Source organism: Leucoraja erinacea, unplaced genomic scaffold (genome assembly GCF_028641065.1).
Source record: "Leucoraja erinacea ecotype New England unplaced genomic scaffold, Leri_hhj_1 Leri_207S, whole genome shotgun sequence".
NCBI lineage: Eukaryota > Metazoa > Chordata > Chondrichthyes > Rajiformes > Rajidae > Leucoraja > Leucoraja erinaceus.
Genome location: NW_026576108.1, coordinates 134,045 through 152,500, shown reverse-complemented (window position 1 = coordinate 152,500; position 18,456 = coordinate 134,045). Strand labels below are relative to the sequence as shown.

General features: G+C 51.7%; 1 protein-coding gene across 1 annotated transcript in view; it reads right to left on the bottom strand.

Annotated features, from left to right (window-relative positions):
* Positions 1-17,899, bottom strand: part of LOC129716316 (zinc finger protein 850-like) — a 26,765-nt gene extending 8,866 nt beyond the window's left edge. Inside the window, exons 1-2 of the mRNA XM_055666185.1 lie at positions 17,806-17,899; positions 8,057-9,111 (exon numbers count right to left, since the gene is read on the bottom strand). Of these exons, the coding sequence (XP_055522160.1) occupies positions 8,057-8,986 (930 nt within the window). The 5' untranslated portion in view covers positions 8,987-9,111; positions 17,806-17,899. The remainder of the gene's footprint in view (positions 1-8,056; positions 9,112-17,805) is intronic.
* Positions 17,900-18,456: the final 557 nt, after the last annotated feature.

Below are 18,456 nucleotides of genomic sequence, written 5' to 3'. Positions count from 1 at the left end.
GGGAGAGAGGAGGAAGGAGGGAAGGATGAGATATATAATAGGAGGGGTAGAGAGTGGGGAAAGGGAGAGAGAGATGGAGAGGGGGGCGGAAGGGAGAGAGAGGGAGAGAGAAGTATTCACCTCTCCCTCCCTCTCTGGGCGGCACGGTGGCCCCGCGGTAGAATTGTGTTGGTTTTCTCCGGGCGCTCCGGTTTCCTCCCACACTCCAAAGACGCATGTGTGGGTTTGTAGGTTAATTGCCTTCGGTAAAGATTGTAAGTTGTCCCCTGTTTTGTGTGTGTCTAGGATAGTGTTAGTGTGCGGGGATTGCTGGTCGGCGCGGACTCGGTGGGCCGAAGGGCCTGTTTCCTCCCTGCATCTCCGAACTAAACTAGTGTGTGAACGGGCGATCGCTGGTCAGCGCGGGCTCAGTGGGCCGAAGGCCCTGTTCCCGCGCTGTATCTCCAAACTAAACTAGTGTGCGAACGGGCGATCGATGGTCGGCACGAACTTGGTGGGCCGAAGGGCCTGTTTCTGCGCTGCATCTCTAAGCTAAACTAGTGTGTGAACGGGTGATCGCTGGTCGGCGTGGATTTGGTGGACCGAAGGGCCTGTTTCCGTGCTGTATCTCTGAACAAGAGGAGTTGAGTATAGGAGCAAAGAGGTCCTTCTGCAGTTGTGCAGGGCCCTGGTGAGACCAGACCCGGAGTCTTGTGTGTAGTGTGTAGAACCAGGGGACACGCAGAGTTCAAGAATAAGGGGGTGGCCATTTAGGAATGAGATGTGGCTAAACCTTTCCACCCAGAGAGTTGTGAATCTGTGGCCATTTAGGACTGAGATGAGGAGAAATGTTTCCACCCAGAGAGTTGTGAAACTGTGGCCATTTAGGACTGAGATGAGGAGAAACCTTTCTACCCAGAGTGTTGTGAATCTGTGGCCATTTGGGACTGAGATGAGGAGAAACGTTTCCACCCAGAGTTGTGTGTCTGTGGAATTCTCTGCCTCAGAGGATACTTTCAAGAGCTGGATAGGGCTCTTAAAGATAGCGGAGTCAGGGGATATGGGGAGAAGGCAGGAACGGGGTACTAATTGGGGATGATCAGCCATGATCACATTGAATGACGATGCTGGCTCGAAGGGTCGAATTACCTATTTCTGCACCTGTTGTGTATAGCTTGTCCAATCCCTGAAGAATTTTACATGTTTCTACAAGATCCCCTTTCACCCTTCTAAATTCCAGTGAATACAAGCTAAACCGTTGACAGTTCAAGTTCATAGCCCACTAAAGGTGGCAGCACAAGCAGATAGGGTGGTAAATAATATTAGGCATATGGTATTCAATGTATAGGGGCATTGAATACAAAATGCAAGAAGTCATGATGCAGCTCGAGACGTCAAACAAACGATCATCAAATTAATATAACGCCAACTTTATCAACAAAGCACTCAACCTCCCTTGGGGACCAGCCTTCATGGAAGGCCTCGTGGACACCGCTTATTCCCTCTCCAGGGACACGCAGGCACGGACGTAGGCCCCGAAAAGGGGCAGACAGTCAATCCCGGTGCGGCTGTCGACTACCCGCTGCATGGACCCGCGAATGGCCATCTTGGCCAGGTCCAGGAGTAGATGAACAAGGAGATCCTCCCCTCCCTCCCGACATTCCCCCCGTTGTACCAGGTGCCCAAATATCAGGAGTGTGGGGCTAAAATGTAGCCAAACCCTGAGGAAAGCCCCTTCAGATAGTCGAACATGGGCTGCAACCTCTCACACTGCATGTACATATAGAACACGGTGTCGTCCTCACCACAGAAGTGACAGGCGGCTGGCGAGTCTGTGAACCGGCTCAAGTATCTGTTACAGGCCACAGCCATGGGTAACACTCTCCACCCCAGGTCCCCGATGTAAAAGGGGAGGGCTCCCTTACAGAGAGACCTCCACTGGGGACCAGTCCTACCGTCAGGCAGTGACATGGACCACCAGGGTGTGTCTGGACAGAAGACAAGGGCGAGGAGGTGTAGGGTGTGCAGGAGCAGCCTGTAACGTAACCGTCTCTGCCCGTCACGGAACACTGCGAGTCCTGTTATTTGTAACATTGTATCTGGCAGGGCAGCAAGTGGAATTGGATTTTTTTAAGTCTAAATCTAAAGGGACAAAACATTAAGGGCCGAAAGTACAGTTCTTTGGTCTATGAATGCAGAGAAACAATACAGGGAAAAGGCAGAGGAGATCGCGATCAGAAACTTCCAGATCACATTGACCATGGTCCTCGATTCTTCATAGTTCATACAGTCTGTAGTCTTCATCTGTCCGGTGATGCCCCTCACCTGTGTCAGGCTGGGGGGCTCTGGGACCATGGACAGGGGGCTCACATCTGCCACAGAGACGGGACAGCAGTAAACCCCGTTCCCATTACCCAGGGACGGGGTGCACTATGACCCCCACGTACACCATCCGCACTCTGCAACCCACCCGGACACACATGGTCTGCTCCTCTTCCCTGTGAGAGAGAGCCACCGGGAGATCAGGTTGGTTATTGCGAACTGAGCTGAGCCAGGAAGGTGCTACAGTCGGAGGACCAGAGGGCACCCGGACCTCATTCCCTGACATCCTTCCCCGCCCGCAAGCCTCGGCCTCCGGCTCGTCGACTCACCGGCCGCTGGATCGCCCTCGGGAGGGAAGGGGTGGGTAAACGACGCGAGGCCGAGCGGCGGCTGTTCCAACCAAAGATTATAGAGCAGGGCAAGATAGGCCACTCCTCCGAAATCCAATGGACTGAAGTGTACTACGTAACGGAACGTCACGTCCGCCATTTGTTTATGCCAAACGCGACATCTTTGGTAGCAGGTCTTGTTCTACTTCCACTTTTCCTAACCTGATGCCATTCAGATAATAGAGTGCTGTAGTAACAGCTTACACTGCCTTATCTGTGTTTCTCCCTCTCCTGTGACTCTCAGTCTGAAGGTTCCTCCTCTCCAGAGGTACTGCCTGTCCCGCTGAGTTACTCCAGCACTCTGTGAAACGTGTGGGCGGGGAGAGTTGTGGGGGGAGAAGGGTGTGTGGGTTGGGAGGGGTAAGCTCGGAGGAAAGAAAGGGAAAGAGCCATGGGGAGAGGGGGGCATCACGGGGGGAGGGGGTGGGAGGAGTCAGCGAGGGGGGACCAGAGGGCGCTGGTCGTTCTCCTCCACCAGGATCAGAGTCTCTGCTTTCCGTTTGGCGACATCTCCGACTCTGGGCTGTGTCTCCGACTCTGGGCTGGGCTGGGCCGGATCTCCCATGCTGGGCTGAGCAGGGACACCGACGCTGGGCTGGTTCAGGTCTCCGACGCTGGGCTGCTTGGGGCTGGGCTACTTCATGTCCCTCTGAAAATTGTGTCTGGTTGGAAACCTCCGCCGGCCATCCTCAACACCAGTAAAGACGCGATGGCGCAGGAAGGGATGGACTGTCCCAGGGAGTGACAGGGAAAGGGACTTCTCTGCGGGATGCTGACTGGCAGAAGAGATTGATCTGCGCATGCGCGGTTTTTAAGATTTTTAAACCTCGCTAACTTTTACAACATTCAAACGATCGTAACGAAACTTGGGTGAACTGGCAAAAAATCGTGGCGTCATCGCGAACAATTTTTGCGCTAAAAGAAAGACTGCAATCCGGAAGATAACAAGATCAGAGTTTTAGTTATGTACTAGACTAAGTGGGACTCGTTGGGTCCCAGCTTCACACGGGAGGGCTGGTCCCCCAAAGCAATATTCCACCTCTCCACCAATTCCAATATTGCTGGCCAGTGGGGCAGGCTTTCTGAAGCGCTAGCATGGGTGTTGTGGGCCGAAGGGACTGGTTTCCAGAGGGCTAGTATGGACATTGTGGGTCAAATGGTTTGTTGGGCTGGCAGCTCATCACTCACACCTGGCAGCTCAGTCACTCAGGCCTGGCAGGCTGGCAACTCACTAACACAGGTCTGGCGGGTTGGCAGGTCAGAAACTGCCAGAAATTCTGCTGAAAACAGGTGACAGTCTCTGTGAGGGAGAAGGGGGGAGGGGGGACAATACATTTTAGACATTTTCATCTTTTTGTACAGATTACAGCAACGAAGGAGGAAAGGCTATCCTTGCGTGGATCTCTGGAGCACTAGTATGGGATTTGTGGGCTGAAGGGGCTGGTTTCCAGAGGGGATATGGACATTGTGGACTGAATTGATTCTTGGACTTGCAGTTCAGTGAGTCATGGCTGGTGGGCTGGCAGTTCACTAAGTCATGGCTGGTGGGCTGGCACTTCAGTCACTTACAGATGGTGGGCTGGCAGTTCACTTACTCATGGCTGGTGGACTAGCAGTCCAGTAACTCATGGTTGGTGTGATGGCAGTTCACCCCTCTTCACTTCACCACACCCCCCCCACCCCACTCTGCTCCTTGCCAGTCCCCTCCCCCCCCCCCGCATTCAGTCCATCTCCGCTCAGCCTCCCCCCCCCCCCCCCCCCCCCCCCCATGCACTTTTAGTGGCTCTCCGACAGAACAGCCATTGCTGCCAATTAGGTACCCATTGTGATGAAGAACACGCAGGCATGGCAAGTGGAAAAATGATTTATTAAAGTTTGAAATGTGAATGACTCTTACAATATAACAACAATTTAAATGTTAAAGATGAGATTTATTAAGTTCGGTTCTTTCTTGTTGTGTCTTTTGTTGTGTTCTGCTACTCACTGCCTCTTGATGCCACTTTGCTGTTCATAAAACAGAGACAATTTTAATATAGGGAAATTGACGTTCAATCTTTAACAAAGAAAATCTGATAAATTACCTCAAAAGTCATAATTTAGTGCAGGGCAGCAAATCCAATCACGGCTCCCCAAGCAGAGTGCAAGCAGCAAATCCAATCTCACAGCATTTCAAGCAGAGTGCAGGCCAGCAAATTCACACACACACATACATACACCCCCTCCACCTCACACACACACATACAATCACATGCATACACTCACACATGCATACTCACGCACACACACTCACATATACTCGTACACACACTCGCAGACTCACACACATGCACAGACACACACTCACGCACTCACATGCAGACACAAACACACACACACTCACACACACATACACTCACACACATACACTCGCACACTAACACACACACTCGCACACATACACACATACACTCAGACAGACATTCAGACACTCACACAGACTCACACACATACTCACACACATACACTCACACACTAACACACACACATACATACATACACTCACACACATACTCACACAGACTCAGACACACACACAGACATTCACTCACAGACACTCACACAGACACCCATAGGCACTCACACACACACACAATCACACAGACACTTAGACACTCACATACACACACACTCACTCACACACAAACAAATACTACCATCCACATACACAAACACACACACAAACACACTCACAAACACACTCACAAACACACAGATACTCCCACACTCACAAACACATGCACACACAGCCACTAACTCAGACAGCCACACACATACACATGCAGACACTCACAAACACATGCACACTCACACATACACACACTCACAGACACACACCCACACAAACACATACACTCACACACAGCCACTCATACACACAAACACTCACACACACATTCCGACAAACACACACACATACGCTCACACACACTCACAAACACATATGACAGTAAACTCTCTTGAATTACTCACACGGCTCAGTGCGGCTTCTCCACTATGGGTCTTACGCAGTCAGCAGCACTTCCGCATTCTGCACGAACTCTGCACTCACCGAAAATTACACAATCAGCGCGGCCTGTCCACTAAGCGGAAGTCACGAAATGAGCGGGACTTTTGAAATAAACACGGTCAGTCCCAATAAAGCGTTGCAGTTTCAAGTACAGGCACGGCAGCAGGCCAAACAACTCATGGCATTGTCTAAGGGATAACAAATCATTTATTCAAGTACATTGCAGACTCACAGTGTTCTGTAGATTCCCAGCTCAGACTGAAAATCGTGGCCTCTCCCTCGCGATCATGCAGGGACTGAGCCACGTCCAGGCTTCCGGGGTATTATAGTCTTGCCCCCCCCCCCCCCCTCCCCCGGAAGGGGCGTTACCTTCATCGCGGTGAATGACACGAGAGAGAATCTCAATTTTTTTAAAAACACTCATAACTCTTTTATTTTTCAAGGGGAAAAATCCTCGGTGCCTGATCAGTGGAGGAGGACAGTGGGTAAGATGGCCGCCATATATGGTAGAGTTATTTCTAAAATCAAACAACAGCGCAAACAGGAAGTGGTCAAGATGAGACTTTTCATTATATAGATAAATATGATGATATGATAGAAGAAAGCTTATCAAGTGCAAGTCTGAATTTATTGTCACATGCACCAATTAAGGTACCGTGATATTTGAAATACCGTACAGGCATACTAAGTAAAAAGCAACAAGACACACAGCCACATAAAATAAAATTCATCATAAACATCCACCAGAGCGGAATCCACATTCCGCACTCTGATGGAAGGTGATAAAGTTCAATCATCTTCCTCGTTTGTTCACCCGTGGCCGGGTCTGTTGAACCCTCCGCAGTCGTCGCTGCCAACAGTCCGATGTCCGAAGCCCTCACGTCAGGATGATTGAAACTCCGTGTCGGGATGGATTGGAACATTCCATGGAGGCCCAAGACAGAAAGACCAGTGTGGGAGTGCTAAGGGTAGATAAAATGGCTGTCGACCAGGAGATTCAGCAGGCCTTAGCAGACCGAGTGCAAGTGTTGGATGAAATGCACGCCTAGTCTAGATACAAGGAACAGCAGATGCTGGTTTACAAAAAGAGACACAATCTCCTGGAGTAACTTGCACCTCTGGAAAGCATGGACAGGCAACATTCTAGGTCAGGACCCTTCTTCAGACTGCTTGGTGTGGGGTGGGGGGAGGAAGCTGGAAAAGAGAGATGGGGGCTGGACAAAGCCTGGCAAGTATGGACACAAGATGCTGGAGTTACTCAGTGGGACAGGCAGCATCTCTGGAAAGAAGGAATGGGTGATGTTTCAGGTTGAGACCCGTCTTCAGAAGTGATAGGTAGATATAGGTGAGGGAGGCACAAGAAACTGCAGATGCTGGAATCTGGTATAGAACAAAATTTAGTTAGATGCACAGAATCTCTTTCCCATAGTGGTGCAATCGAGGACCAGAGGACATGGATTCAAGGTGAAATGATTTAATAGGAATCTGAGGGGTACCTTTTTCACATGTATGGAACAAGCTGCCAATGGGGGAAGTTGAGGCTGGGAACTTTCCCAACGTATAAGAGACAGTTAGACAGGTACATGGATAGGACAAGTTTGAAGGGATATGGACCAAATGCAGGCAGGTGGGACTAGTGTAACTGGGACATGTTGGACGGTGTGGGCCCGTTGGGCTGAAGGGCCTGCTTCGACACTGTATCATTCTATGAATCTTAACACAAAGTGCTGCACTAACTCTGCAGGTCAGGCAACATCTCTGTAGAACATGGATAGGTGACGTTTCACAGAGTGCTGCAGTAACTCAGTGGGTCAGGCAGCATCTGTGGAGAACATGGACAGGTGACATTTCGGGTCAGGACCCTTCTTCGGACTGACACTATGTTTACAGATGAGGGGGTGATCGGCAGATGAGTGGAGTAAGTGACAGAGGCGAGTGAAAATAAGGATATAAAAGGGGGTGACATAAGGAGAGAGGAATGTACATGTGCATCTGAGGGACATTGGTCAGGTAGCATTTGGAGTATTGCATATAGTTCTGGTCACTCCATTACAGGACTGATGTGGACGCTTTGGGGAAGGTGCAGAGATGGTTTACCAGAATGGTTTAAAAACAAGGAACTGCAGATGCTGGTTTACAAAAAAGGGGACAAAGTGCTGGAGCAACACAGCGGGACAGGCAGCATCCCTGAAGAGAAGGAATGGGTGACGTTTCAGGTCGAGACTGAAGACGGTCTCGACCCGAAACATTACCCATTCCTTCCAGCATTTTGTGTCTACACAAACAGTGCCTATTCGGTGTGGGTGCGCTGGTGCCGCACCAGGCTGCTGGAGCTGCTGAAGCTCTTGCTGCAGTCGCTGCAGGTGTAGGGCCGCTCCCCAGTGTGCAGGCGCCTGTGCACCTTCAGGTGCATGGGCGACTTGTAGCCTTTGCCGCAGTCGGAGCAGGTGAAGGGCCGCTCACTGCTGTGTACCCGCTGGTGTCTTTGTAGCCCCGACAACAAGGGAAAGTTCATGCCGCAGGTGGAGCAGCCATAGGGCTTCTCGCCCGTGTGCACTCGCCGGTGCATCTTCAGGTATTGCGCCCTCTTGAAGCTCTTGTCGCAGTCGGAGCAGCCAAAGGGATGGTCGCCGGTGTGCTCCCGCTGGTGAGACAGCAGGCTGGTGGAGTGTGAGAAGCCCTTGCTGCAGTGGGCACAGGGGTAGGGGGGGCGCTCGCCGGTGTGGGTGCGCTGGTGTTCCAGCAGCCTGGTGGAGCAGGTGAAGCTCTTGCCACAGTCGTTGCAAGTGCAGGGCCGCTCTCCGGTGTGCAGGCGCCTGTGCACCTTCAGTTCCGTGGACGACTTGAAGCTCTTGCCACAGTCGGGGCAGGTGAAGGGCCGCTCACTGCTGTGCACCCGCCGATGCACCCGCAGCCCCGACAACTGGGCAAAGCGCTTGCCGCAGGTGAAGCAGCCGAAGGGCTTCTCGCCCGTGTGCTCTCGCCGGTGGATCTTCACGTCATATGCCCGCTTGAAGCTTTCGCCGCATTCGGAGCAGGTGAAGGGCCTCTCACCAGAGTGCGCGCGGCGGTGCTGCAGCAAGCAGTCATGGCGGGTGAAGCTCTTGCCGCACTCCAAGCACTCGAAGGGACGTTCTCCCGTGTGCACCCGCCGGTGGATCTCCAGCTTGCTCGGGGTCTGCCAGACCTTGCCACACACGTCACACTCATGACACTTCTCCTTGTTGTGCCCCGTTATGTGGTCCTCCATCAAAGCTCAGCCCCTCGAAGCTCAGCCAGCACACCGAGCAGATGGGGAGGCTCACCGGCACCCTGGCCACCCTCAATGGCCGCTCACGTCCCCGTCTCTCCGTCCACAGCAATGGCTCCTAAACCCTGCAGGAGGGGAACACAGAGGGTCAACAAGCTGGCAAACAGGACATTACTAACGTGTGCACATTACTAGTGTTGGAAGGGGGGGGGGGGCGAAGGGGGTAGGGAGGGGATGGAGATGAGGGGATGAGGGGGAGGGGGTCAACGGAGAGGTGTAAGGAGGCAAGTGGGAGAAGGGAGGGTCTGCACCGACCTGGGGGCGCTGAGCATCCGGGCACCACGACGAGCTGCCAGAACGTCCGCCAGCCAGCCGCCCTGCGCAGTGACGTACCCCCGGCCCTGCACCATGACGTCTGCCACACGCTCACCATACACGACCGGCGCCGTGATGTCACCTCCAATTCGAGGGGGTGTGCTGGCACCGCCACACCGGTGATTGGTGCTGAGTCACATGGGGGGCGGCATGCATCATGGGAAGAAGGTCAGAGAGTGTTGGAGCAACTCAGCGGGTCGGGCAGCATTTGTGTGGAATGTGGATAAGTGATGCTTCACAGAAACATAGACAATAGATGCTGGAGTAGGCCATTCGGCCCTTCGAGCCAGCAACGCCATTCAATATGATCATGGTTAATCATCCACAATCAGTACCCTGTTCCTGCTTTCTCCCCATATCCCTTGATTCCGCTAGCCCAAAGAGCTAAATCTTGAAAACATCCTGTGTATTGGCCTCCACTGCCTTCTGTGGCAGAGAATTCCACAGATTCACAACTCTCTGGGTTTAAAGATTTTTCCTCATCTCAATCTTAAGTGGCCGACCCCTCATTCTTAAACTGTGACCTCTGGTTCTGGACTCCCCCAACATCGGGAACATCGACTAGTAGCCAAGTGTCCCGAAGCCTGAAACGTTGCCCATATTTCTCTCCAGCACTTTGTGCCTATATTTGGCAAACACAATGAACTGCAGATGCTGGTTCATACACAAAATGACAGAGAGTGCTGGAGTAACATAGCAGGTCAGGCAGCATCTCTGGTCAATGTGGACAGGCGACGTTTGAGGTCTGCAGAAAGGTCGTGACCCAAAAAACGACCCCTTTCTGTGTTGTCCACAGACGCTGCCTGACCTGCTGAGTGACTCCAGCACTGTGTGACCTTCTTCCCATGATGCATGCTGCCCCTCACGTGACTCTGCGCAATGGCTGTGGCGGTGACGTCAGGGCACCGTGCTTGCGGATGACATCACGGGGCGTGGCGGCTCGTATGTAGGCGAGAGGCTCGGCACCCCCAGGTCGGTGTGGCGCCCCCTCACCCTCCACACATCCTCACCCCCCCCACACATTCCCACCTCCTCACACCTTGTCCCCATCTCCCCCCCTTCCCTCTACTGCCTTCTGTGGCAGAGAAATCCACAGATTCACAACCTCCTGTGTAAAAACGTGTTTCCTCATCTCAGTCCTAAATGGCCTACCCCTTGTTCTTAAACTGCAACCCTTGGTTCTGGATTTCCCAGCATCGGAAATTTTTTTCCAGCATCTACCCTGTCTAATCATCTGAGAATTTTATATGTTTCGATAAGATCCCCACTCAATCTTCTAAATTCCTGCAAATACAAGCCCAGTCGACCCATTCTTTCATCATATGTCAGTCCCACCATCCCGGGTATTAACCTCGTGAACCTACGCTGCACTCCCTCAATTGCAAGAAGGTCCTTCCTCAAATTCCCCAAAACGGCACACAATACCCCAGGTGTGGTCTCGCCAGGGCCCTGCACAACTGCAGTAGGACCTCCTTGCTCTTAAACTCAAATCCTCTCTCAATGAAGGCCAATATGCCATTAGCTTTCTTCACGGCTTGCTGTACCTTTATGTTTACTTTCAGTGACAGATGTACAAGGACACCTAGGTCTTGTTGCACTTCCCCTTCTCCTAATATTGACTCATTACCATTCCGTGAACCAAGATACGAGTGTCGGGGGTTATGGGGAGAATGGGGTTAGGAGGGAGAGATACGCCTTGACTAAATGATCGGAGTAATTCTGCTCCTATCATTTATGACCTTATATAGGGAGAAAACTTGTCTCCGCGCTGGTGACACACAAGTCGTGCACTCAACGTTATTCCCTTTATCCCGTATCCGTACACTGCGGGCAGATCGATTGTAATCATGAGTTGTCTATCCGATGTCTGGTTAGCGCGCAACACAAATGCTTTTCACTGTACCACGGTGCACGTGACAACAAACTAAACTTAACCATCCCGCCGCCAGTGGGCGCTGTACCCGGCTGACCAGAGACGCTGCACTGCGGCCTCCCGCGATCAGGGGGCGCAGCAGACGGAGGACCATAGGCGCTGCACTGTGGCCTGCAACCGACAGGGGACGCTGCACCGCGGCCTCCCGCCGCCAGGGGACGCTACAGTCGGAGGAGCAGTGACGCTACAGTCAGAGGACCGGAGACATTGCACTGCGGCCTCCTGCCGCCAAGAGGGCGCTGAAATCGGAGGACCAGAGGGTACCCAGACCTCCTTCCCTCCCTCCCTCACTGACATCCCCATAGCGTCACAAAGGACTGATTTCTTCATGGACGCTGCACCACCCATCAAATAGTCAAGCTGACTAATGACATCAGACACAGTTTCGAAAAGGGTCACAAGGCGGGCGTCACATTGGTAGACCTCACCGCTGCCTGTGATACAGTGTGGCACCTGGGCCTGATCTTGAAGCACCTCCGCACCATTCCTGACCGTCACTTAGTGCGGTTCCTTGCCAACATCCTTGCCAGCCGCAGTTTTGTACTCTAGATCAGTGAAGGACAATCTAGCCGACTGCGATGCCTAAGAAACGGAGTCCCCCAAGGCTCATTACTGGCCCCCAACCTCTTCAATCCCTATAACAGCGATCTGCCACGCACGACCTCGCGCCAGTATGGATACACAGATGACCAGATGGATACGCGGCCAATCTAGCCCTACTGCACTCGGACAGGCATCGGTCAAACGTGGAGGATGTGCTCTCGGCGGATATGGAACTTGTCCGTGGACAAGCTTAAGACCTGGAGATTAAAACTGAGTGTGGCAAAAACCACAACGGCCTTTCACCTGAACAACAAGGAAGCTCAACACCAGCTAACCGTCACCCTCAATGGGTCACCTCTACCCTATGACCCATTTCCTACATACCTCAGGGTGAAAGTAGATTGGCAACCGACCTACAAGCAACACCTTGAAGCTCCGTGCTAAAGTCTCGGTGTGAAACAACCTCCTGCGTTGCTTGGCTGGATCGTCACGGGGCGCCAGGACGTCTACTCTCTGAACCAGTGCTCTTGCACTCGTGTACAGCGCCGCTGAGTACGCCGCCCCAGCATGGTGCCGCAGCGCTCGTACTAACAAGCTAGACGCCATCCACAACGACAGCATGCGGATCATCACCAGCTGCCTACGCCCTACTCAGACGGATCTTCTGCCGATGCTCGCAGGTATCGCATCCGCCAAGCTTTGCAGAGAGTACTTAACACATACACTAGTGTGCAAGGCCACATCGGATGCCAGACATCCTCTGCACCACCTCGTCCAAGACTTACAGCAACTGGAACCTCAACGCCTGTCATCTCGTCTCCCCTTCTCCCGTCACGCAGCGATCCTCTGTGGCTCCGGTTTCACCACACTAGGAGCATGGAGAACCAGCTGGGAACAGACTTCGCGACCTCCTCAATTCACTGTTGCACTGAACACCACAGCCCCACCCGGCTCCGACCTGCCCCGCAAAGAGTGGGTCGCCCTGAACCGGCTCCGTATAGGGGTCGGCCGGTTCAACGCTAGCATGCATCGCTGGGGACTATGTTCATCAGCACCCTGCATGTGTGGAGCAGACCAGCAAACAGCGCAGCACGCCATTTTCAACTCCTCTGTCCTCCGCCCCCATGGTGGAGGGGTAGACCTCACGGCCCTCGACAGCAGCACAATGAACTGCCTGCAGCGACTGGAGGGCTTTACATAACTTCTGCTGCCTCAAACGCAAGAAGACAAAGGACCAGGTACCGCCCTCTCCTTACGTCCGACCCACCAGAGCCGTGTCCCTGCCGCATGTGACCGCATCCGATAGGTCGACCCGTAGCCTCGCCCCTCAGACAGACAGCGTCCTTCGCCAATCACAGCCGCCCATCCTGCCCTAGCAACGGTTACCATGGCGCCGTTGGCCCGCCCCTGCGGCTCCTATACCACGTGGGGGGAGGGGGGGGGGGCCACACAGACACTGCAGAGGCTGCAAACTGAGATAAAACCTCAAGGGGGGGCCAGACTACAAAATGCTGCAGTAACTCAGCAGCAGACGGGCAGCATCTCTGGAGAGAAGGAATGGGCGACGTTTCGAGGTTGATGCCCGTCCTCAGACTGAGAGTCGCAGGAGAGATATAGACGGTGATGTGTAGTGAAAAGCATTTACATAGAAACATAGACAATAGGTGCAGGAGTAGGCCATTAGGTCCTTCAAGCCAGCACTGCCATTCAAATTCTTAAGGGGTTGGACAGGTTAGATGCAGGAAAATTATTCCCGATGTTGGGGAAGTCCCGAACAAGGGGTCACAGTTTAAGGATAAGAGGGAAGTCTTTTAGGACCGAGATGAGAAAATCATTTTTACACAGAGAGTGGTGAATCTGTGGATTTATCTGCCACAGAAGGTAGTTGAGGCCAGTTCATTGGCTATATTTAAGAGGGAGTTAGATGTGGCCCTTGTGGCTAAAGGGATCAGGGGGTATGGAGAGAAGGCAGGTATGGGATACTGATCAGCCATGATCATATTGAATGGCGGTGCAGGCTCGAAGGCCGAATGGCCTACTCCTGCACCTATTTTCTATGTTTCTATGATCACGGCTGATCATCCCCAATCAATACCCCATTCCTGCTTTCTCCCCATACCCCCTTGATTCCGTTAGCCTGAAGGGCTGTATCTAACTCTCTCTTGAAAACATCCAGTGAATTGGCCTCCACTGCCTTCTGTGGCAGAGAATTCCACAGATTCGCAACTCTCTGGGTGAAAAAGTTTTCTCCTTATCTCATTCACAAATAGCCTACCCCTTATTCTTAAACCGTGACGCCTGGTTCTGGATTCCCCCAACATGGGGAACATTTTTCCTGCATCTAGCTTGTCCAATCCCTTAATAATTTTATGTTTCTATAAGATCCCCTCTCAGCCCTCTAAATTCCAGCGAATATCAGCCTGAATGACCCATTCTTTCATCGTATGTCAGTCCCACCATCCAGGGAATTAACCTGGTGAAGCTAAGCTGCATCACTCAATAGCAAGAATGTCCATCCTCAAATGAGATCTGTGGACTTGTTGACCCATTCTTTCATCGTAACTCGAATACTGGCGATAATTCAGGAAGACTTACAGAGAATTTCAGCAAGTTGCTGGTTTGGCTATTCTGTTACCTCGCTGGAGATATTGTAGAATATTGTTAGGGGAGGGATCGCGGGGAGAGAGAGAGAGGAGGGTAGAGAGAGAGAGGGAAGGAGAGAGGGGAGAGAGAGAGAGAGGGGGGCAAGAGAGAGATGGGCAGAGACAGAGGGGGAGAGAGAGAGAGAGAGAGAGAGAGAGAGAGAGGGGAGGGAGAGAGGGAGAGAGAGGGGGAGGGAGAGAGGGGTGGAGAGAGAGGGGGGAAAGAGAGAGAGGGGGGAGAGATGGGGGAGAGAGAGGGGGGGAGGGAGAGAGAGGGGGAGGGAGCACGAGGGGGAGGGGGAAATAGGGGAGGGATAGTGGGAGGAAGAGAGGGGTGTGAGGAAGGGGGAGAGGGAGGGTGGGATAGAGAGGGGGGAGAGCGAGGGGAAGAGGAGGAGAGAGTGGGGGAAGAGAGAGAAGAGAGAGAGGGGGAAAGAGAGAGGGGAGCGAGACAGGGGTGCAAGAGAGAGCAAGAGAGAAGGGGGAGAGAATTATAGAGTGACACAGTGTGGAAATAGGGCCTTCAGCCCAACTTGCCCACGCCAACCAACATGCCCCATCTACACTATTCCCACCTGCACGTATTTGGCCCATATCCCTCCAAACCTGTCCTGTCCACGTACCTGTCCAAGTGTCTCTTAAACATTACGACAATCCCAGGCTCAATTACCTCCTCCGGTACCTCATCCCATACACCCACCACCCAATGTGTGGAAAATGTGCACCTCAGGTTCCTATTAAATCTTTCCCCCCTCTCACCTTAAACCAATGTCCTCTGGCCCTCGATTCTCTTGCTCTGGGCAAGAGACTGTGCTACCTGATCTATTCCTCTGGTGATTTTTGTACATCTCTATCAGATAACAACTCATCCTCCTGCGCTCCAAGGAATAGAGTGCTAGCCTGCCCCAACCTCTCCCTGTAGCTCAGGCCTCACCAGTCATGGCAACGTCCTCGTAAATCTTATCTGAACCCTTTCAAGCTTGACAACATCGTTCCTGTAACACGGTGCCCAGAACTGAACTCAATATTCTGAATGAGGCCTCACCAACGTCTTGAAAAATTACAACATGACCTCCCAACCTTTATACTCAATACTCTGACTGATGAAGGCCAAAGTACCAAATCCCTTCTTGACCCCGTCTACATGTGACGCCACCTTCAGGTGAACGGTGTACCTGCGCTCCTAGATCACTCTGCTCTACGACACTACCCAATGCACTATCATTCACTGTGTAGGTCCTGCCCATGTTCGACATCCCAAAATACAACACCTCACACTCTTCTGCATTAAATTTGAAACATAGAAAATAGGTGCAGGAGGTCATTTGGCCCTAAGAACCAGCACCGCCATTCAATATCATGGCAGATCACCATCATCAGTAACCCGTGCCTGCCTTCTCCCCATATCCCTTGATTCTGCTTGCCCCAAGAGCTCTACCTAACTCCCTTTTAAATTATTCCAATGAATTGGCCTCTGTTGCCGAGAATTCCACAAATTCACAACTCTCTGGATGAAAACTTTTTTCTCATCTCAGTTTTAAATGGCTTCTTTATTCTTAGACTGTGGCCCCTGTTTCTGGACTCCCCCAACATTGGGAACATTTTTCCTGCATCTGGCTTGTCCAGTCCTTTTATAATTGTATACATTTCTCTAAGATTCCCTCTCATCCTTCTAAATTTTCCAGTGAATACAAGCCCACTCTTTCCAATCTTTCCTCATATGACAGTCCCACCATCCTGGGGATTAACCTGGTGAACCTACGCTGCACTCCCTCAATGGCAAGGATGTCTTTCCTCAAATTAGGAGACCAAAACTGCACAGAATAGCCCAGAGGTGATCTCACTAGTGCCCTGTAGAGCTGCAGTAGGAGCTGTTTACTCCTATACTCAACTCCTCTTGTTAAGAAGGCCAACATGCCATTAGCTTTCTTCACTGCCTGCTGTACTTGGATGCTTACATTCAGTGACTGACGTACAAGGACACACAGGTCTCATTGTTCCTCCCCTTCTCCTAATCTGACATCATTCAGATAATAGTCTGCCTTCCTGTTCTTGCCACCTAAGTGGATTTTCTTCTTGCGTATGGCTTGCACAGCCTAAAGTTGTAGGACAACTTGTTCTATTTGATCTTATTTGATTGTGCACGCCGAGTTGATTGTATTCGTCGAAACAGGGCGGACCAAGTGAAGATTGCACTCTTCCACCCCACCAAAGTGGATAAGCTCACATTTATCTACAAATACTGCAAATTCCATCCACAATTCCATTGCCCACCTGAGGACTAACTCTAGGACAAGCCAGAGCCAGTGGATGTAGTGTACCTGGACTTTCAGAAAGTATTTGATAAGGTCCCACATAGGAGATTTGTGGGCAAAATTAGAGCACATGGTGTTGGGGGTAGGGTACTGACATGGATAGAAAATTGTTTGGCAGACAGGAAACAAAGAATAGGGATTAACGGGTCCCTTTCAGAATGGCAGGCAGTGATTAGTGGGGTACCGCAAGGCTCGGTGCTGGTACTGCAGCCATTTACAATATACATCCATGATTTAGATGAAGGGATTCAAAGTAACATTAGCAAATTTGCAGATGACACAAAGTTGGGAGGCAGTGTGAACTGTGAGGAGGATGCTATGAGAATGCAGGTGACTTGGACAGGTTGAGAAATTTGAGGAGTGACATTCTTGCTATTCAGGGAGTGCAGCGTAGGTTTACAAGGTTAATTCCTAGTCTGGCAAGACTGTCATATGCTGATAGAATGGAGCGGCTGAGCTTGTACACTCTGGAGTATAGAAGGATAAGAGGGCATCTTATTGAAACATATAAGATTATTAAGGGATTGGACACGCTGGAGGCAGGAAACATGTTCCCGATGTTGGGGCAGTCCAGAACCAGGGGCCACAGTTTAAGAGTAAGGGGTTGGCCATTTAGAACGGAGACGAGGAAAAACTGTGAATCTGTGGAATTCTCTGCATCAGAAGGCAGTGGAGGCCAATTCTCTGGATGCTTTCAAGAGAGTCAGATGGAGCTGTTAAAGATAGCGGAGTCAGGGGTTATGGGGAGAAGGCAGGAACGTGGTAGTTCGTGGATGATCAGCCATGATCCCATTGATTGGCAGTGCTGGCTCGCAGGGCCAAATGGCCTCCCCCTGCACCTATTGTCCACTCCAAATGTAAGCTACATTTTCCCCTACACACTTATCCTAAGGTGGATTTCCCTCCACTCTCTGCATCTATTTTGCATCCCAATTCAAGGGATCCCAAATACGCCCGCTGCAGGGTGCATTTTCCCCCCTGCAAAGCATTTCGCCTTGGGCTCCATCTCACCTTCCCCGCCGCGCTGGGCGACTCACTGTCCAGATAATGGTCCTGGTGCATCCCGGCCGCCTGGTTGTCAGGAAGACCCGGCCAGTGTTGGCAGGTGACGTCACTGAAATCTACACGGGCGCCGCCATCTTTCTGCCTGGCAGACCCCGATATGTACGTGAGCCTCGGTCCGACCACGCCCCCTTTCTTCCATCATCGGACATGCCCAGACACCGCCACCTTGCTGGCAACACGCCTGCGCACTTGTTGACTTGAAGCCAAGCGCTGTGGGCAACGCTTTGAGTTTTGGTCTTTTTTTTTTTAAAACTACGTTCTCCCCTTTCTTTCTCCCCGACCCCCCCCAACGATTGCACCCTCTTCAATGTAAGGAGAGGCAGATATTGCAAAGAAAAGCTCCACCCAAAAATAAAATAAAATTGGGGGAAAACAGAGATTGAGAAAAAGAGAGAAGAGTTTTCAAGTCCAAGTTGGGTTTTGTTGGGTTGGAGCAAAGTAGGGTGAAGCTCAGATAAATATATAGAAACTAGGTGCTCTTGCCATTCGGCCCTTTGAGCCAGTTCCGCCATTCAATATGACCATGACTGTTCATCCAGAATCAGTAACCCATTCCTGCTTTCTCCCCATATCCCCTGATTCCATTAGCCCTGAGAG